Source organism: Puma concolor, chromosome A3 (genome assembly GCF_028749965.1).
Source record: "Puma concolor isolate L17-30 chromosome A3, mPumCon1.1.hap2, whole genome shotgun sequence".
In the NCBI taxonomy this organism is placed as follows: Eukaryota; Metazoa; Chordata; class Mammalia; order Carnivora; family Felidae; genus Puma; species Puma concolor.
Window position 1 is genome coordinate 23,581,271 of NC_141669.1, and position 19,031 is coordinate 23,600,301.

General features: G+C 53.6%; 1 protein-coding gene across 2 annotated transcripts in view; it reads left to right on the forward strand.

The window, feature by feature from the left end:
• Positions 1-19,031, forward strand: part of TOGARAM2 (TOG array regulator of axonemal microtubules 2) — a 52,760-nt gene that overhangs the window by 15,106 nt on the left and 18,623 nt on the right. For both annotated transcript variants that reach the window (XM_086700280.1, XM_025927348.2), the window contains exons 6-16: positions 621-896; positions 2,571-2,782; positions 3,628-3,818; positions 6,756-6,802; positions 9,127-9,293; positions 11,756-11,903; positions 12,111-12,272; positions 14,333-14,486; positions 14,601-14,706; positions 15,474-15,709; positions 17,661-17,819. In XM_086700280.1, the coding sequence (XP_086556406.1) occupies positions 621-896; positions 2,571-2,782; positions 3,628-3,818; positions 6,756-6,802; positions 9,127-9,293; positions 11,756-11,903; positions 12,111-12,272; positions 14,333-14,486; positions 14,601-14,706; positions 15,474-15,709; positions 17,661-17,819 (1,858 nt within the window). The remainder of the gene's footprint in view (positions 1-620; positions 897-2,570; positions 2,783-3,627; positions 3,819-6,755; positions 6,803-9,126; positions 9,294-11,755; positions 11,904-12,110; positions 12,273-14,332; positions 14,487-14,600; positions 14,707-15,473; positions 15,710-17,660; positions 17,820-19,031) is intronic.

Sequence of the window (19,031 nt, forward strand, 5' to 3'; positions counted from 1 at the left end):
CACAAAGCATTTTATTGATACCACCCTTATGGCACATATCACATTTTACCTTGTAATGAACCCATTTAGGGACAAATCTTATTTCTGTAATGGATTGCAAGTCTTTCAGTGATAAAGCTGTGCCTCACACATCTCTGTGCCTCCACTGACTGGACAGTGCTTGGCAAATACTAGACGCTCGCTGAGTGTTTGTTGGGTGAGTCGTTGGATAACCTGGAGTCTGCACGGAAGCACGATCTGTCCTGAGTCACCTCAACTTCTCTTTTCAATCTGCATTTGGTATCGTCAGGTATATCGAGTGTATTGGTTGGGATCCTGGAGATTGCCGGATGGTGGTCCCTGGGCAGAAGGCCAACCCTAAGTATTTGTGGCCTCACATCTGTGCTGTGAAAGGGCTGTGTAGCGAGTCCCCTTTTCTTCTCTCGAGTAGCTCATGACCCAGGTCTTCACGGGTACTGTTGGATGAATGAACTGACCCAAGGAGTGACAGTAACATTGAATGATCGGGAGCACGGGACAAGTCCTGACTGTTCCAAGGAAGCAGCACCAAAGGTTTTGCTGGTACCTGGTGCCGCCTTGGGCTCTGTGTGCCAAGCCTCTCCTGCTTCTATCTCCCCCAGCATCCCTCCAGCCAGCTCCGAGGGTCTTGCAAGAGGAGCCGTTGCAGCCCTTGAGTGGACAAGTGGATCCTGGCAACCTCAAGCTGGATGCCCCTCCAAAGGGATGGCAGGCCAGGAATGGCCACCCCAGGAACATTGCTGCCTTATCTCTGGGGCCCAACCACCCGGCACCCTTTTTGGAGTCTGAGGCCAACAGTGTGGCCCGGGACACCACCCAGATCAAGGACAAGCTCAAGAAAAGGAGGCTCTCAGAGGGCTTGGCATCATCTTCCCAAGGTGAGCCCCAGGCCCTGCCCACCTGCCACCCACCCACCCTGAGGCGAGGGACACCAGGCTACCTGGCCGTGAGGATCAGTAGGTATCTAGCTGGCAGCCGGGTTCTCTCCAAGCTGCTCAGAGTGAACCCACCAAGAGCCCTGTCAGCCATCTACGGGGGAATGCCTGGGCCCTGCAGCTGTCTCCCAACTAACTTCCCCATTCTCTCCCTTGCCTCCTTCTAGTCTTCTCTCCAGAGGCATCCTTTTAATTAACTAATTAACTAATTTCCAAGTCATACAGCTTCTGGAATTGCCAGACCAGTGACTCTCTCCCTGAGAGGTCTGAAGTCTTTTTTCTAGACGTGTCATGTCTTTTCACAAAGGTCTAGTGGAGGAGAAAAAGAACAGGAGCTGTGCAATGTGCAGATAGGAAGTGATCTTGATTGATCAGGTCCCTCGGCAAGTGTGGCGGGACAGGAATCTCTGGTACCCTGAGTGGGGCTGGGGCTGCCCTCACCACTCTGAGTTGGGGCTGCATTGGCCTCTCTGCACCACTGCCCAGGTGGGGCCCAAGGTGGGCATGCTGGTGGTGACGTCCCCACCTGGGTTGTGACCCCTCCTCACCTCCCTCGCCGCACCAAACTGATGATAGGGCAGGGCGGAGCCGGGCTGGGCAGGGTTGCGGAGAAGATATTTTGACTTGGTTGTTTTGATGCAACCACTTTGGAACAAGGAGCTGGAACAAGATGGCCCTCGAAAGTTCAGTGCTAAGTATTTTCACCACCGCCAAAAAATTTGCAAAGACCATCCTGAGCTCCTTACTGTAGGGATGGCAGGGGGTGGGGCAAAGCGCAGTGAAGATGTCTGCCGGACGCATGAGGTACTAATAACAGAGCTGCAAGTGTGGTGGTCTGCTTTTAGACTAGGTCAGGGTGCCCCCTGTGTCAGAACAGCTACGCTTCCACATCATTAGCTGAAAAGGAAGGGGAAACAGAAGTAAGTTATGGGCCAGGTACTTTCTTGGCATTTTATGTAAGTTACGTCACTGAATGTTTGGACAACCCCGTGATGTGACTACTTTCATCTTACAGAAGAGCAAATGGGGAGTCAGAGATGTACCCAAGGTCACACAGCTTCTAGCCAGGACGGGACCCCACTCTCCTCACCCCTAGTCTAGTACTGGTAGATTTCCCTTCCTGCCTAGCCTGCCTCTGAATTTTGTTTTATTAAAAAAAAAAATGTTTATTTATGTATTTTGAGAGAGAGAGGGAGAGAGAGAGAGGGAGGGAGAACACATGCAAGCTGGGGAGGGGCAGAGAGAGCGAGAGAGAGGGGAGAGAGAGAATCCCAAGCAGGCTCCTCACTGTCAGCACAGAGCCCAAAGTTGGGCTTGAACTCACAAACTGTGAGATCATGACCTGAGCTGAAATCAAGAGTTGGACACTTAACTGACTGAGCCACCCAGGCACCCCTGCCTCTGAATTTTAAATAGGTGACTTGGGCCCTTTCTACCAAATTTCATAGGAGGGAGAGCAGGCCCTCCGCACTGTCGGCTTGCTAGGCCTGATGGCGGGGCGGTCCGGGTGGATCTCCTTCTGTCCCTGGCCTGGCCTTCCATCCCTGTTGCCAGTATCTGAACTGTCCCCCAGCCTGTGCTCCCGGGACTAACTTATTCCTCATCCTTATCCCACAGTCTCTCTGGATCCTTTGGGAGGCCCCAGAGGAGTTCCTCTGAGGAGCTTCATCCCCCGGGCCACCTCTCAGAGGCTGCTGAGGGTGCCCAAGCCGATGCCCCCCATCCAGAGCATCCCCACCACCCCTGAGGCTGGCGGAGCCAAGGAGAATGGCCTGGATCTGCCCGGGAGCAGCCAGGGTCCCCAGGAGCTGAGACCCGGAGCCCAGGAGGTGAGGTGATCCAACTGCTCTGAGTTTTACCTCTCGGTCCTTCTGCCTTTCTTTCCATTCTTTACTACCCCTGGTTCCTGAGCCTCTAGCTTCTCAGACAGTGTCTGAGGGGCCACCCTCAAGGATGGGGCTCTGGGTCCTCATTTCGTCTTTCCGGCAGCATCCCAAACCTTCATGGCCAGCCTGTGAGCTTTGGCTGGCTGCCCCAGAGCTGTGTGACCACCAGTCCTACGGTTGGTGGTCCCTAGGCCTTCTCTGGTCTATATGTTCCAGAATTCCTCATGCTTCTGACCCTCCCTGTTATAGGCTGAGGGGCAAGAAGGCTGGGCTAAAACTCAGGAGACTTGGTCTATATGTTCCAGAATTCCTCATGCTTCTGACCCTCCCCATTATAGGCTGAGGGGCAAGAAGGCTGGGCTAAAATTCAGGAGACTTGGGCTCTGATTTCCACTCTGCCCCTCACGGGCTGTGTGACCTTGGGCCAGTCACCCTTCTCTCTGGGTCTGTTTTGCATATCTATAAAAAGGAGGTACTGGACCAGATGTTCTTGAAGACTGCTTTCAGCATTGATGTTCTAGGATTTCCTCAAATGACAAGAAGAGAAAAATAAATAACAAAAAGGAAGTAGGGATGAGGGGGACCCCTGGCCAGTCTCCTGTCTTGGAGTGGTAAGGAAGCGCTGAGCTTTCTGGGGAGTTCTAGGGGTGTGTGGCTGCAGAGAGAAACCAGAGGACACTTCCCAGCACTGCCTGCCACCCCACGTGGCTCCTGACAAAAGGGACCGCCCTGTATGAGGGGCCTGGGATGTGAGCATCCAGACCCTTTCCCCCAACCTCCATTCTCAGGTGCAGATCTCCAGGCACTACCTGCACTGCAAGGATGAGAAGATGCACAAGTCACTGGGGGGTCTTGTGATCCCGCCCATCCCAAAGGCCGGGGTGCCCGCTGGGACCCCCTCCGGTGCACCTGGCTCCCTTCCCCGCCTCCTGCCTCCAGGCCAGGATGTCCTCACGGGCCTGAGGGTCCCCCGCACACGGTAAGCTGCCCTAAGTCACAACTGCCTTGTAGTCCTCTCTCCGATCCCTCCAAGATCCGCTGAACCTCCACTCCAGCGCAGGTCTGGGGCACCCAGGGTGTGAAGGGCCTGGCTCTCCCATGAGCCACAGACCTGAGGAGGCCAAGGCGAGCTGGGTGGTCTGGGCTTAGGAGACAATGTCTCAGCCTCTGTCTTCCACCAGTTTCTTATCTGTGGCTGCTGTGGTGATGAATAAAATACAAGCTGTATTCATGGTAGCATATATTTTCTTCATTAACGGATGCTACAATTACAAGCTTTATCATGTGTGTGTGTATGGAAGCAGGAGGGAGAGGTCCACAAAATTTTAGATTTTACAAGGGGTCTTCAGACTCGAAAATGTTTGGGAACTGATGGGGTAGAGGGTTGCTGTGTTGTTAATGAGTCCACATTTATGGCTCATAAGTGGGACAGACGGATCTCTTCAGATGGCCTAGAACATCTCCATGGGCAGGTCAGACTAATGTCAGAGCAAGTGTGTGTGTGTGTGTGTGTGTGTGTGTGCGCGTGCGCATGTGCACATGCGTGAGAGAGACAGATACAGTGGCAGAGACAGAGAGACAAGAGTGAGAGGGAGAAAGGCCTCATTTCCTGCATAGCTTTGGGGCATGCTGTACTGAATTTTCCCATTTCTCTCATGCGTCCTCACCTCTCCATCTCCTATGCTGCCTTCCCTTCTGTCTGTATACATGTCTGCCTCCTTCTCAACCCTGGAGGAGTGTGGGCCTGCTCCTGGATTGGAGCTCCATCAACCTCTACTTCCTCACATTAGGCCCCTCCTCCTTTCTGCTCAAACGTCTACTCCTTCCTTCCCTCGAAGCCGTTCCTGGGGGCTGGAAGGACTTTCTAGCCCCAGACCAGTGACCTTTACGCCCATCTCATTGCTCTTGACGTCACATCACGTGGGGCGTTGATGTCCTTGGAGTCTTCTCCTTCCTTGCCTTCCTGACTTTGAAACCTGCTTCTTGACCTTCTGTGACAAGACCTTCCAGACAGTCTCCCCTGTGCTCTCCTTTGTCCATCTCTTAAACACGGCCATTCCTGAAGCTTGTTCCCACCCCTTTGTACCCATCTCCTCGTTCTCCCCTGGGGGAGTCTTGTCTGTGCTGGCAGCTTCCAGGGATGGGTGTCTTCCTCATGCCCTGCTCGGCCTTGAGGTCTCCCTCGAGTCGAGCTCTGGATTTCCATCCTCCTGTTGGGCAACTCCAGTCTTGTCATGTCAGAGAGAGGGAGGCTGTGCCTCCGTCCCAACCACACAGATGGGGCACCTCATGTTTCCCCAAACTGCCTCCCTCCCATGACCTCCCGATGTCCACTGAGGTGCAGGACTTCTCTTGCTTCTGCCTTTCTTCTCAGTTTTCACTCACTGGCTCCCTCTTGAGCTCCCTGACAGCTCTTAGCCTGGCTCCTGGCCCCCCTGGGCTCTGCATCCTAATCTATTCTCATCCACCGCCCTCTGTACCTTTCTTCTACACGATCCACATTTTTTGACTTCCTGTGCCAGCAGCCTAAAGTCGACTCTCCTTGGTCTGACATTCAAGCAGGCCCCCTGTGCTGCTCTGCAGGAACCTTCCCACCCCCAGACCCTCCAGAGCCCCGGGCGGCACCTCCCCAACCCTAACACCAGCCTTTCACTCTGCTTTCAGAGCCTGCTGTCCTTTAATCCCCGGTTCCATGCCTCTCCTTGTGCTAGTCTTCCCTGCCCTCCTCCAGGAGGCGATGGGGGAAGGGCATCCTCTGCGCTGTCCACACAGCAACCAGCCCACGGACTGCCTGACCACATCCCCTCCACTGATTTGTTCAACTTTTATTTAAACCTCATACCTATTCTTTAACTTGGGGCACTACAGGGCAGAGGCCATATCCAGAAACCTCTGCAGCTTCCATGGTGCCAAGCTTGGTCCCTGGCATGGATTATACACACACACAGATATTATAAATATCTGCTCATTTGCTGTCCAGTTATAGCATGGATTTTTCTCCATTAACTCTGTGAGGCTAGCAAATAGGTGGGAAGGAGCCTGCATTACCATTTCTTTCATTCATTTGCTTTTTCATCCATCCATCCATGCATTCATTTACTTAGCTAAGAGCTAGTAAGCACCTACTATGTGCCATGTGCTGTGGAAACAAAGCCAAACAAGACAGTCTCTGTGCTCTAGGAGCTCACGAGAGAGATTTACTAGTAACCTACTGAATCGAGGTCTAGTGAGGTAAGAATTAAGGTAGAAGGCTGCCCTTGGTTCTGGGGAGCCCAGTGGAAATTGATCTCGATTAGGCTAGGAAGCCTTCTTGGAGGAGGTGAGGCCTGAGCTGAGCTTTGAGGGCTGAAGGAGAGTTTGGGAGATGAAGAGGGAGAGATGGAGATGTTCACGGAACTGTCAGGGGTTTGCACGGCAGCACCGGTGTTTGTATGACACAGGCGGGTGAGGTTAGCAGGGTGGCGGGGCCCTGTGTGCGCAAGTGAGGACGGTGAGCTTTAGCCTGGAGAATGAGGTGCTGCTGAAGGCCTTTCGGTGTGGAAGTGCCATGAGATCTGAGTTAGAAAGGCCACTTTGACGACCACAGAGGGCGGTGCACACTGAGGCAGAGGCTGCTACGGGCAGTGCGGGGAGAAGCCGTGGGCGCCTGGCAGAGCAGAGGCAGTGGTCTGCGGTGTCTGGACCCAGCCTGGCCTGATGTGGTCTCCCGGTCAGCCTGCCCTTGACTTTGCAGATGGAGTTACGTCTCCTGCAGCTTTGAACTCCTAGCCAAGAGCCTCTTTACAGAGCCGCCCACAGCCCCTCTACTGTGTGCCCCGTCCCGCCCACTGCCCCATCCCGGGGCTACCGGACCCCTCACAGCAGGGGCTCCTTCTTGCCATCTCTCATAGTGTTTTTTCTTCCCTGTTCTTTTAAGATTGGTTCGGGAGAGTGGGCCTCGGGAGAAGACCCCTAAATCTCTGGGTATGTACCCCACCCCTGCGCACTCCCACTTGCTATCTATTCAACTCCCTGCCTCCTGGACCGGGTGTGGGGGCAGAACTGGGGTTCGAGTAGGCCTGAGCACGTTCGGACCCGAACCCCTCATTTCATGGATGGAGAAGCTGAAGTCACCAGCGGTGCCGCTTTGGGGACCAGTGGCCCTGTGCTATGCCCGGCATGTGGACCCACACCAGCTCATGAGCCAGCTGAGAGGGAAAGTGCAGACCCTGTGTGACAGAGGAGTGCATGCTCCGAGACTCTGCAAGCTGGGTTTTGTCCTCAGTCTCCTCACGGAGGTCTCAGTCCCCTCACGGAGGTCTCAGTCCCGGCTTATCTGCAAGCGGGTCCACATGGCTCCAAAGACGGAGCTTCTGACACGAGGGGCTGCCTCTGCACGGTTTTGAGCAAGTGGAGGAGAATACTCCTCACCAGACCGAGTGAGAAATTAAACCACATCCCGTGAACCCCTTAGTCAGCTGGCCCCAGAAGGTTTCAGCATCAGGGGAATATGGCCAACTGGGTGGCCAGTGAGAGGCCAAGGCGCAGAGAGGCTTCAGAAGAGGGAGCAGGAAGCTCTCTAGCCTTACTCTGTGACCTCACTCTGTGACCTCACTCTGTGGAGAGGAGGGAGGATGAGCCCTGGGCAGGTTGGGGGAGGGGATCCCCAAGCCCGGGGATGAGGGCTGGAGGCCACTGCTGTGCTGACCGGCAGGCGGGGGCAGACTCCTGGTCCAGCTTTCTGGCAGGCCACTCTGTATAGCTTAGCAGATGGGTCCACTGGCTAGGGGGAGGCTGTTGCCCAAGAAACCCCAGGGTCAGGACTCGAGCTGAGCCCGAGAGGCGGTCCTGGCATAGAAACTTCTGTGGTGGCTCTTTCCCCTGCTGCTCTCTGGCTGGGCTGCAGTGGGGTGACCTTGGGCAGTCTGCTGTGACAGCCACTGGCAACCACGGTGTCCCTCAACAACTACCCCTGAGGGTGCTGTCAGGGGGTTGGGCCAGGAGACCCCAGTTTGTAACCACTCCTTTGTCTGCATCGCAAGCTTGCTGCTTGAGAACCAGGTCCCCGGGGGCTTGGTAGCAGGGTCCAGGCTGCTCAGACAAGGCTTTTTAGGGCCTCTCTTGGAGGTGGAGGTGAGGAGAGGGGATGCCAAGTAGTAAAGTCCTTAAAGGGCCCTCTGACCCTCCAGTTGTCAGCTGGGGATAACATTGCCCAATACGTGTAACACGTCTACCACGTAGAAGGAGCTCGCATGGTATTGTCTGAAGCTGAGGGCTTCCCAAATTTTGTGGCATTCCTGCAGTCCTTGCCCTGGTTAGCTGGTACCTGGACATCTGTGTCCTCTGCCCTGTCCTTTACTTTTGGACAAATGGAGGCTTCATCCCTCCTCCATCTTGGCCCTTGATCCTTCTCCTGGGACGCAGGCAGAGGGATCCTTGGTAGGAGGCATGGGCTGGGCAGAGGTCCAGGGTAACCTGGGAGCCCTCCTGGAGGCCCCAGATTCAAGACACCCCTTCCAGCCTCAGGTGGCCCCAGATATTTAAGGTCCCCTTATTTGCAGGTTCACCCAAGGACAGTGAGCTCCAACCTTTGTGAACAGGAGAACCCAGTTAACATTTCTTTCATTAAAAGAAAACTAATCCACCCCTGTCTTGCCTCCATCACAAGACAACATACTCTTGAAATTCATTGATTAGGAAAATCTAGATTAACAAAGAGATACTAGTGATTTGATGTCATTTGGAAATCAGTTTGTATTGTATCAATCACAAGAGCATCTGAAGGTTGCTGGGTCTTAGCTTTTCTGTCTGTAAAATGAGAGGACTGGACTAGTATTGTTGGTTCTCTGGTCTCTTCATGTTTTGTGATGAGGGCACTCATTTTATTTTCTCTCTTCCTGAGGTGCACACCTCCCAGGTAAGACAGACGTGCATTCTCAGGAAATATCTTAAACTTCTTAGACAACAGACCTGCCCCCTGTTTTCTGCCCACACTTCCTCCCTCCCTTCCCTGTCTTATAATAAGGTATACAGTAACTATTGGATGGATGGATGGATGGATGGATGGATGGATGGATGGGTGGATGGATGAATGAAAGGAGGAGAACATTCTATGCCTGCCAGTGCTGTTCTGTAGAGTAAATTTAACCACAAGGAAGTACTGGGCAAAACAATGGAGAGAGGCAGTCTTAGGCAGTAAAATGTTACACCAACCACAGTGTCATAGGGCCCCAGGACAGCCCAAAGGGATGAATACTGCCTCAAGGTGCTGGGTGTCCTCAGCTGCACTCTTGTTCTTGACTCCTCAGAGCCAAAACCTTCGGCTCCACCTGCCAGAGACAGGTCTGCTGCCCCCGAGAAGGCTGCCCTGCCTTCATCTCACTCTGCTCCTATGATGACAACCTTCTCCTTCGGCCATGCCAAAGAAGCCCGCCTCTTGCTCAAAGAGGAAGACCAGAGGGAGAGCAGTACCAAGGTATCTGGAAAGTGAGGGGAGGAGAAAGTTGGGGTCAGAGTAGACCACTGGATGAACACAAGCATGTTTCTGAAGTACATAAAAGTGGGGCCAGCTTGAGGAGGGCAAGGAAGAGCCCTGAGGCAGCTACCCTGGTACTTAAGGCTGGAACCTATAGATGGTTAGGGGATCAGGACCGAAGAAAGGGAGAGAAACAGGAGAGAGGAAGAGAAGGGTGGGGGGGGGGTGGCTAAGTGAAAGGCAGAGTACAGTGGGGATCTGAGGCGTGAGATGGGGGAGGAAGGGAGGGCAGAAGGAGGTCACACATGGTTCGGAAGGAAGCAGGATGTGGAGAGTACAGAGGGGCTTAGGTGAACCAAGTTGAGTAATTCGAACCAACACCCAATATAGCAACTGAGAGGCCGCTGACTCAGAGGCAGATCAGCCAAAGGCTGTGCTTGACAGGCTGACAAATACCTTGCACTTCTAAGGTGACCTTGGTCTAGATGATTCTCTTCCCTGGTCTGGATGAATTTACTACAACTTGAAGAGTCACTGTTATGGGAGATCCGTGCTCAGTCTTTGAAACAGAGATATAAAATACAAAAGGACTGCTGTGTGCGTGAGCTATGTTAGGATCCCGTGATGATGATGATGATGATAAGGTCCAGGTGCCACAGCTCTCCCACGTGCCACAGCTCTCCCACGCCAGCCAGGGCGCCAGGAATGAAATGAAGGCAAAATGATTCAGGGCCATGAGATGACCTCACCACCGACCCACCCTTGGCCACTCACACCCATGGTCAGACCTTGGGTCTCAAGATAACTTCATCCCCATGGGCACCTCGCTTTCCAGTGTCCCCATCTCCTGTTGTTCTGGCTTTGTCCATCCACAACCCAGCCCCAGCATTGCTCCCTGCTCTTGCGTCAACAACATCCTCCTTGAAATGGGACCACTCCCATCAGCATCTTAGCTCTCTGTTATTTCTGTATTCTTCGGAAAACCAGACTACTCCCTTGCCTGCACCCATTCTTTCCTGAGTCCACTGCAGTTGGGTTTAGGCCCCACTGACACTGCTCATGCTCAGGCCACCAGTGACCTCCACCTCCCATGTGCAGCACAGTCCAGTCCTCCTCTAACCTGACCCACCAGTGGCTTTCATGGCTTGTCCTTCTTGAAGTCTTCACCTTGGAGGGGAAGCAAGGGGGTGGTTTCCTTCTTGATTCTCTGCCTCCATCAGATTTCATTCCTTCCTGGTTCTTCTTGGCTGGCTCCTTCTCATCCTCCTGCCCTCTATACACTGGAGGCCCCAGAGCCCTGACCTCTGGCCTCTGGTCTATTTATATTGACCCCCTGTGACCTGATCCAGGCCAGGCATTAAGTGGCATCTATATGCTGAGGACTCCCAAATTTCTCTGTCTGGCCCATACTTTCCCCTGACCTCCAGTAGCAGTTAAATTATATTACTAAGTGTGTATTCACTGATATCTGCATTTACATTTAGATATCTAATTATATTTCAAACTTACCTTATCCAAAACTCAACTGTTGAATCTTTACCACCCCCCTCCCCAAATCTCCTCTTCTCCCAGGGTCCCCTCTCAGCGAATGGCAGCCTTCCAGCTACAATGGCTGAAAATCTTGGGCCCATCCTTGCCTCTGCTCTTTCTCTGTCACCCCACACCTCATATATCAGCCAAAGTGGTGGGCCCTACTTTTGGGACATGTCCAGAATCAGGCCACTTTGTCATGTTCATTCTTGCTGTGCCAGTGCAAACCCCACCACATGTAAACTCTTGGTTCTATTTTGCAACTTCTTGTGAGTCTTAAGTTGTTCCTAAATATAAAGTTAAAAAAAAATAGTAACACTTAGGGGAACCCCCTCACCCCCCAGTGGAAGTCAGATCATGTCACTTTTTGTGCTCAGAACCTCAGCGGTTTGCTGTGTCCTTCAGAGGACAAGTTCAACTCCCCACCAAGGACCACGGCGACTGGTGCACGCCTGCCACCTTCCACCTGTGTCCTACCATCCTTTGATTGGGGTGGTCCAGCCAGTACCCTCACCCCAACCACACCCAGCACACTCCAGCCTCGGGGCTTTTGCACTCTATTCCCTCTGCTTAACACACTTCTCCCCTATTAATCTGCATGGCCCCGGTTCCCTTATCTCATTCCTGTCTCTGCTTAAATTTCACCTCCTCAGGGAGTCCCTCTGGGTCTTCCTACTTAAAATGGAAGCCCTATCACCCTCTGTCCCTTATTCTCCTTCTGGTACATATCACCTGATGTTCGAGATTGTTCTGTTTGCTGTCTCCCCACTCCATGGCAGCCTTTAGGGAGCAAGGTCTTGGTGGTTGTGTTCATTCCCGGTACAGTGATGGCACACAGAAGCCACTCACATTCCCAATGATTGAATAAATGAAGGTACAGAAAACACAGTTGGGTCCTCAGGGTAATGGAGTTTGCCTTGACCTTGTGCCAGATCCAGGTCACCATCTCCAAGTCTGCCCAGGAGAAGATGCGGCTGAGGCAGATGAAGGAGTTGGAGTTCCAGAGGGCACAGGAGCCGGAGAGGGAGAGGGAGCTTGCTTCCCAGAGCCTGGGCTCCCGGAGATCCCTGATGAAGGAAGGTACTGGGTGCCTAGGGCAGGATTCCCCTCAGGCTGGGGAGACCTCTTGGCCAACCCCTGGGCAAGAGAGGGACTACCCACAGCTCCCCATGTCCCCCAACCTCACACCAGACAGGGGGCCATGGATGGGCCCGTTTCCAGAGGAGGACACTGGGGCCGAGGACAGGCGGGACAAGCTCCATCCTAGGACTTTCTTTGCCTCCACAGGCCTCCTTCCCCTCCGGGGCAGTGGAACCTTGTCTGTGCCCACTGGGCTGAGCATCCCACGCAGAAACATGGGTGTCACCCTCAGGAAGCGGGCCAACCGGGCCTCATTACCCAGCATCCCTGTCAGCAAGCAGGAGCCCAGCTTTGCCCGCCATGCTTCAGGTAGGGGCCAGACTGACTGGCTGGGGGGCACACGTCCCACTCACTGTGCTGCCTCGGGATGCTCTGGGGGCACGACAAACGTGACCGGGACTGCTCTGCTTCTCCTCATTACCCACGTTAGAGTAGAGGGTGGCCTGAGGTGCAATCACCTTGCCAGAGAGAGAGGAATAGTGTGGGAGCCAGCCTGGAGACCCAGGGAATTGCAGCTGAATTACTGGGAGAAGGGCAGGTGTGTCCAGCCCACATGACTTGTCCTGGAGGGCTCACCAGTGCACCAGGACCACAGATCCTGTGGAAAGCACCCACGAGAGTAGCTGGAAACATCAGGAAGAGGAAGAGAGCGGTCTGTAAAGACCTTGGGTTCCTACACTTTGCCTCATGAAGTGTCAGTGTTGGATAGGGCTGGTTACAGCCTGCGATCTCAGGATCCAAAGGTTCTGTGGGATGCTCAGGAAGGTGCCAAGGGACAAAGGAGGCTCTGACCCCATTCTACCCGAGCAATACCTATTTTGCCTCACTTTTTTGTTTATTGCATAACCACTTGAGACTTCAAGTTTGAAAGATTTTCTACTAAAGAACATTGGAAAACAACCAGCCTGGTTCACAGTTTCTTTAAGTGGGGAGTGTGGTGGGACCATGGTGGTAGAATAGAACACCTTTTTGGTGCCAGAAATAATATTGACTCACCCTTCTTTTCCATTCTCTTTCTATCCCTCTGATTCTGTCAAGCAGAAAGTCTAAATTCGGTGCTGGTCTTTAGCATGCCTCGCAGACTTGGAATCTCCTTTTTAAACAAAGAGATCTTCCTTCCAGCTGGAGGCATCAGAAACTGGCTATAATTTGATAGCTGGAGTTTATATCATCCTTTTACTTTTCTTGCAAATATCCTATTCTATGACAAAATAATATTTGTTTACCAATTACAGCAGTGACATAAATCTCCCTTTAGAATAAACTTATTTAAGATTCAAAAAGTGGGTCAGCTTGAAGAAACATGCCATATGAATAAAATTATAGGTAATTAAGAGATATGACAAATAATCGTGAAAGTGGTAATTGAATGGTTGACACTCAGGAGATATTGATCTAGATAATCCACTCCATTCATTTTACAGACAACAGGACTGAGACCCAGAGACCCAAAGTCCCCTAAGTTGACTTTAGGTGATGGTGGCCCATAGGGACTAAGATTTTGGCTAATGACTCTTATCCAACACCAAAGCTGAGAGGAGAATCCAGTCTCTGAAAAGTCTCTGAAAAGAAGTAGCAAGGAAGTGAGGTGTGGCAGTGACAGCTCTGGGTTCAGAGCAGACCCTCTTGTCATGGCTCCGTGGGGGGACTGTGGGGGAAGGGGCCCAACCTCTGAGGCCTCAGTGCTGTGATTCAGGCATTGGACCAGATAGATGACTAAACTGCCCTCCTGTTCCACTAGGATTGTGTGATTCTGGCCCCGTCCCCAAGGAAGGAGAGCCTAGAAAACATGACCCGATTTTTAAACAACATCCCTGCTTTTCGGCAGTCCCTGCCAGTGTGGCCACATCTTGACCACGCGGGCCCCAGTTAGCTGCGTTGTCTCGTCTCCCTGCTTCCTCCTTTGGACCACTTCCCTGCCTGTGGGCAAGTTCGCAGAGGATGGAGAGTGGGGGGGAGGAGGACAGACTGATAACACAGGTTCCTGGGTGGGGATGAGGTTAGAGCACGACCAGTGTGAGTAGGGGCTCCCTCCTTGACAGATGTATGAGCCTCACCCAACCACAGATAGGGTAGGATTGGGGTGAGTCACTGGCATGATGTGCTTTGTCACATGACATCAACAGCATATCACAGGCCAGCTTGTTCAGAACCATCAGGTTGGCAGGGCCGGGACTGAAAAGGCCGACAAAAGGTAGAGTGCTGGGTGGTGTCCGTGGCCCCCCGGTGGTGAAGCACAGGCCCTGCCCTCTCGGCCCCCACCAGTCCCTTCTCTGAGCACACCTCGTGTGAGGGGGGCTTGGGACGCAGCCAGGCCTGGGTCCTCCTGCTGAAATGCTCCCTGTTCCTTCTCTTTTCTGTGAGTGCAGCCAACTCACTCCCTGCGGTGCTTGCCTTGGGGTCTCCCGAATGGGAAGAAGAGGAGGAGGAGATGGCTCTCAGAGCCTCTAAGGAGCTGAGGCCTTTCTCGAACCCTGAGCTGGGGCTGATGGATGCCCTCCAGTGCCTCGAGAGCAGTGACTGGTGAGGAGACGCCTTCTCCCCCTACTGCAAGGGGAGGGGTGGTGGCAGGGGCGCCCCTGGTCTGCAGGGCTCCTCCCTACCTGCCTGTGACGAGGTCTGGAACTCGCTTCTCAGGCAGATGAAGGAGAAGGGCCTGGTGAGCATTCAGCGCCTGGCGGCCTGTCATTCAGATGTCCTTGCTGGGAGGCTGCACGACGTGTCCTTGGCTGTGACGGGGGAGGTGAGGCCACCTAGACAGCTGGGCACTGTCCCCACCCTGCAGCCACTCCCCCTTCCCTGGTGCCCCTGTTCAGTGAGGGTCACATGGTAGCCACGGAGGGGCCGTGGCTCCCTCCCTGCTTATTTCTTAGCCCTCAGCCATGGAGGTGGGAGGTACCTGCCCATTTCTCAGAATGGAAAACTGGGGCCTGGGGTTTCCTTTGTTCTCATCGCTGGGTATTGTAATAATCGGAATCCTGTATGCCCATTTGCCACAGCCCTGTGTTGTTCTCTGTACTCAGATGCCTGAGCAGGGTTGGAGTGTTCTGGGCTAAATCTCCATCTTCAGGGAAGTTAACATTTCCCAAGGACTTTCTCCCCCTGGTACTGGTCCTGGGCCTAGGCTGGGCCTGGAGGAACAGTGGGGCTCCTTTTTGGGAATAGACTATTCCAGTGGTGAGGGCGGGGCAGCTTGTGAAGACCAAATTGAACATTATTTGTAAAGGTACTTTGCTGACTAAGTGTTGCCCAAATTTCAGATGTTCAAATTTCAAATTACAGGTGGAATTAATAATTATGGTGATAACAATAACAGTGTTTTTTAAGAAAATAGGGCTGTTTCGTCCAGAGCTGCTGCAAGGTTTTCATTTCCAGCCTGGCAAGGCCTGGGCCTGCAATGAGGGTGGAGGTGGTGGGAGAGGGTGGTGCCGTGCCCTATTATTCGCATGTTCTGGAGCCCTTGGCAGAGTCCAGCGGTCCTGGAGGGTCCCTCTCCCATCTTTCTCCTAGGTCACCAACCTCCGCTCCAAAGTGTCACGCCTGGCCATCAGCACCCTGGGAGACCTCTTCCGGGCCTTGAAGAAGAACATGGACCAGGAGGCCGAGGAGATCACCCGCTGCCTGCTCCAGAAGATGGGGAATACCAGCGAGTTCATCCAGAGAGCGGCCAACCGGTCCCTGGGGGCCATGGTGGAGCATGTGACCCCTGCCCGCTCCCTGGGGGCCCTCACCTCAGCGGGCATCTAGTACGTGCTGGCTCGTTGTGGGAGGGGTGGGTTGGGAAGGTAAGGCGAGGGGAGAGGCCTGGGGATGGGAGGGGAGCAGGCAGATGGGACAGGTGCCTCACACATTTAGCTGGGGGAGGAAGACCCTGCTTCCTGGGGGATTTCTCTCCTGCCCTTCCTGGGCCAGGCTGGGGATAATGAGGTGAGCTCAGGGCAGCCCTGGGCCTCAGCTGGAAGGGGAGAGCTGCTGTGTTCTGGGGAGATCATAGTGTCCGTGGTAATATCCTGGAGACAGGGCTGAGAGGCAGCCTGCAGCCTGTACCTCTCCCAGGGGAGGGGCATTCTTTCTGATGAAATCTGGGCTGTGAGGAGAGCAAGTCACAAAATGTTACTTTGGCTCACACCTCTTGACATTTTCCTGGGCGGAGGAAGGTGCTTTCTACCATCGGAGGCTTTCTGCAGCCAGATTTGCTTTCACTTGTGGAACCAAAACTAAAGCAAAACCAAAACCGTTTCCCAAAGCCTTTCTCTCAACCCCAGAGCCGGTCACGACGCTCCTGTAGGAGACTTCTCAGATAGACCGCAGGCTGTGTTGTAGCAGCCATTGCCTTTGGTAATGGCACCATAGCCCAGTACAGAGGGTAAGGGGCTCCAGAGCCGTGTCGCCTGCGTTCACATCCCAGATTGTTACTTAACTTCTCTGTGCCTTGGTTTCCTCATCTGTAAAATGGGGATAATAATGGTATATTCCTCATAAAACAGTGAGGAGTGGATGAATTGATTCATGAAGGAGCACTTAGAACATTGCCTGCCTTTACTAGAACATTTATTGAGTGCTACTGGGGCTGTTATTAACTTGGGAGAAATTAATTGTACTTTTTTCTGGATTCTTCCCTTAGCCACAGCTTCCTCACAGGCAAAATGATGGTAACAGTGGCTTATGGAGTTGAACCGATAATAGATGGAAGGTGTTCAGCAGGGTGCCTGGCTCAGTGCATGCACTAACTACAAATTGAACCACCCTATCATTGTCGCAGGAACCAGGGTCAGGTGTCCTCGGGGCTGCACACTTGAATTCCCAGGGATCTCGCTAAAATGCAGATTCTGATTCAGATGCTAATGGAGCTGGTCCTTGGACCATAATGAGTAGGGAGAACCCAAAAGACCCCTTTGTGTTACACTGGGATGGGACCCTGGGGGAAATAGGGGTCAGTGCTGCCTAATGAACTGTGGACACACAGGCCCCATTGGAAAAGGTGGGAAAGAAACAAGTGGCACCCTGATGGGCTTCTCTTGTAAGATTTCAGGTTCCTCCTGTTGTGGTTACCAAGTCACCCATTGATCCCCTGTTCCTCCCTCCTGTCTCAATTCATTTCAACAAACGTGCAGTAAGCTCCCACCACGTGTGGGCATGTGCCGGGCACCAGCAGGGCACAGGATTCCACTGAGAGGAAGCTTGGTGCCAGCTCCCTGGGAGCTCCTAGCCTGGTGGGAGAGCCACAGGGGTGTACCTGTACTTCCCAGGGGACAAGGGGATATTCTGCCTAGGGGGCTGGAGAGGGCAGAGATGGAGACGTTGATTGGGTAGGATCTTTCTAGGTGAAGAAAAGATGGGGAAGGCAAACATGGGCTCAGGAAGGCATAGGGGTGGTGAGCCTTCAAAAGACACACCAGTCCAGCTCTCCCCTCCCCTCTGCCAGCCTCCAGCACCTTTGGCAGGGACTGTGGAACAGCATCAGGTGGCTTCAGGTGCTCCTTCTTCCTTCTGTTGTTGCCATTGTCATCCTGGGTTCTATTGTCAGGACGTGGCTGCTCTTTCCTTGAAGATTCCCTATAGCCCGTAGGAGACAGATTTCAGAGCCCATCACAGCATGAAGCATGGGTGCACAGGTGTAGGTCCATGTGTGGCACTCTAGGGACCCCACATCCCATTCCTGTGTGAGCCCTTGACTGTGATTTTATTTCCTTTCAGCCACCGAAACCCCTTAGTCCGGAAATGCACTGCCGAGCACCTCTCAGCCGTCCTGGAGCAGATAGGCGCCGAGAAGCTTCTCTCAGGCACCAGGGACAGCACAGATATGCTGGTGCGCAACTTGGTGAGGCTGGCCCAGGACTCCAACCAGGACACCAGGTGATGCAGGGCAGGGGGCCTGGGGGCTGCTTACCTGGCCAGCCCAGGGCAGATAAGACAACCAGCGAGCCCTGAAGGCCCTGGCCTCCCATAGCTCAGCTTCCCTGGGGTCGGATAGACTGAAGCTGTTTGCTTTCCTCAGGGCTGCTGTCTGTCTCTGTGCACAGGCATAGCCAGGCCTGTAGGAGGGTCCACACTCCCTGCCTCCGGTGCTCCCTCTCTCCTGCTGCCCTCCCTCCCCATCCTGACCCACCCCAGTCCCACTCTCAAAGACCACTGTTCATTCCTTCCAAGGATAGTGAACAGATCATTTTTCATTATTAGGAATAGGGCAATGAATAAGAAAAATTAGGCCTCTGCTGTCCTGGATCTCACCCCTAGTCTGGGTAGGCAGAAAATAAAGAAATTATTATGATTCTTCTAGATATGGATAAAGGATACAGAGGAAAAACGCCACGATGTAACGGAGAATGGGGTGGCAGCTACTTTGATTACAAATCTGGGGAGATCTTTCTGAAGGGTGACATTTGAGTTGAGAATGGATGGGCCAGCAGGAGCTAGCTCTTTGGGGGTCTGGGGTGCGAGTGTCCCAGGCAAAGGAAATGGTACAGAGGCCGCGTGTTAGAGGAAGAAGAAGGCTGGGCTGCAGGGTGCCTGGTGGGGGGGGGGGGCAGTGGGCGGGAGATGAGGCGGACAGGACAGGGCCAGGCCTGGCAGCACCCCACGCGCCACGGCCAGGAGCTGGGATTTGGGCTGGTGTGTGACCGGAAGCCACAGGAGGATTTTTAGTAGGAGTGTGAGGAGATAATTCGATGGTGTTAAACAGGAGAGTGACAGAACCTGATTCACTGTCTTGGAGAGCTAGGGTTAGGGTCCAGTTAATCACACTCCTTGGTTCCTGGGTCTGGTCACCAGATCTGGAGACCACACCAGCCGGTGCCTTCACACCAGCAGTCCACGGGTGGGCCCTCCCCACTGCGACAGTGCCCCGCATCACATGCGCACATGGCTCGCTGATGGAGCAGAGAGCTGCTGGGAATGTGCCCTGGGGGCAGGACTGTGGTCAGGGGCATGTGTCCCCTGGCGCAGCCCGAGCACTACAGGGCGCCCGGGAGCACGCTGTGCCCCTCCGCCCCCCACCCATGGTGCCAGTGCCCACGTCCTCGCGACCTTGCATTATCTGGATTTCTAATTTTCATTGATCTGATGGGT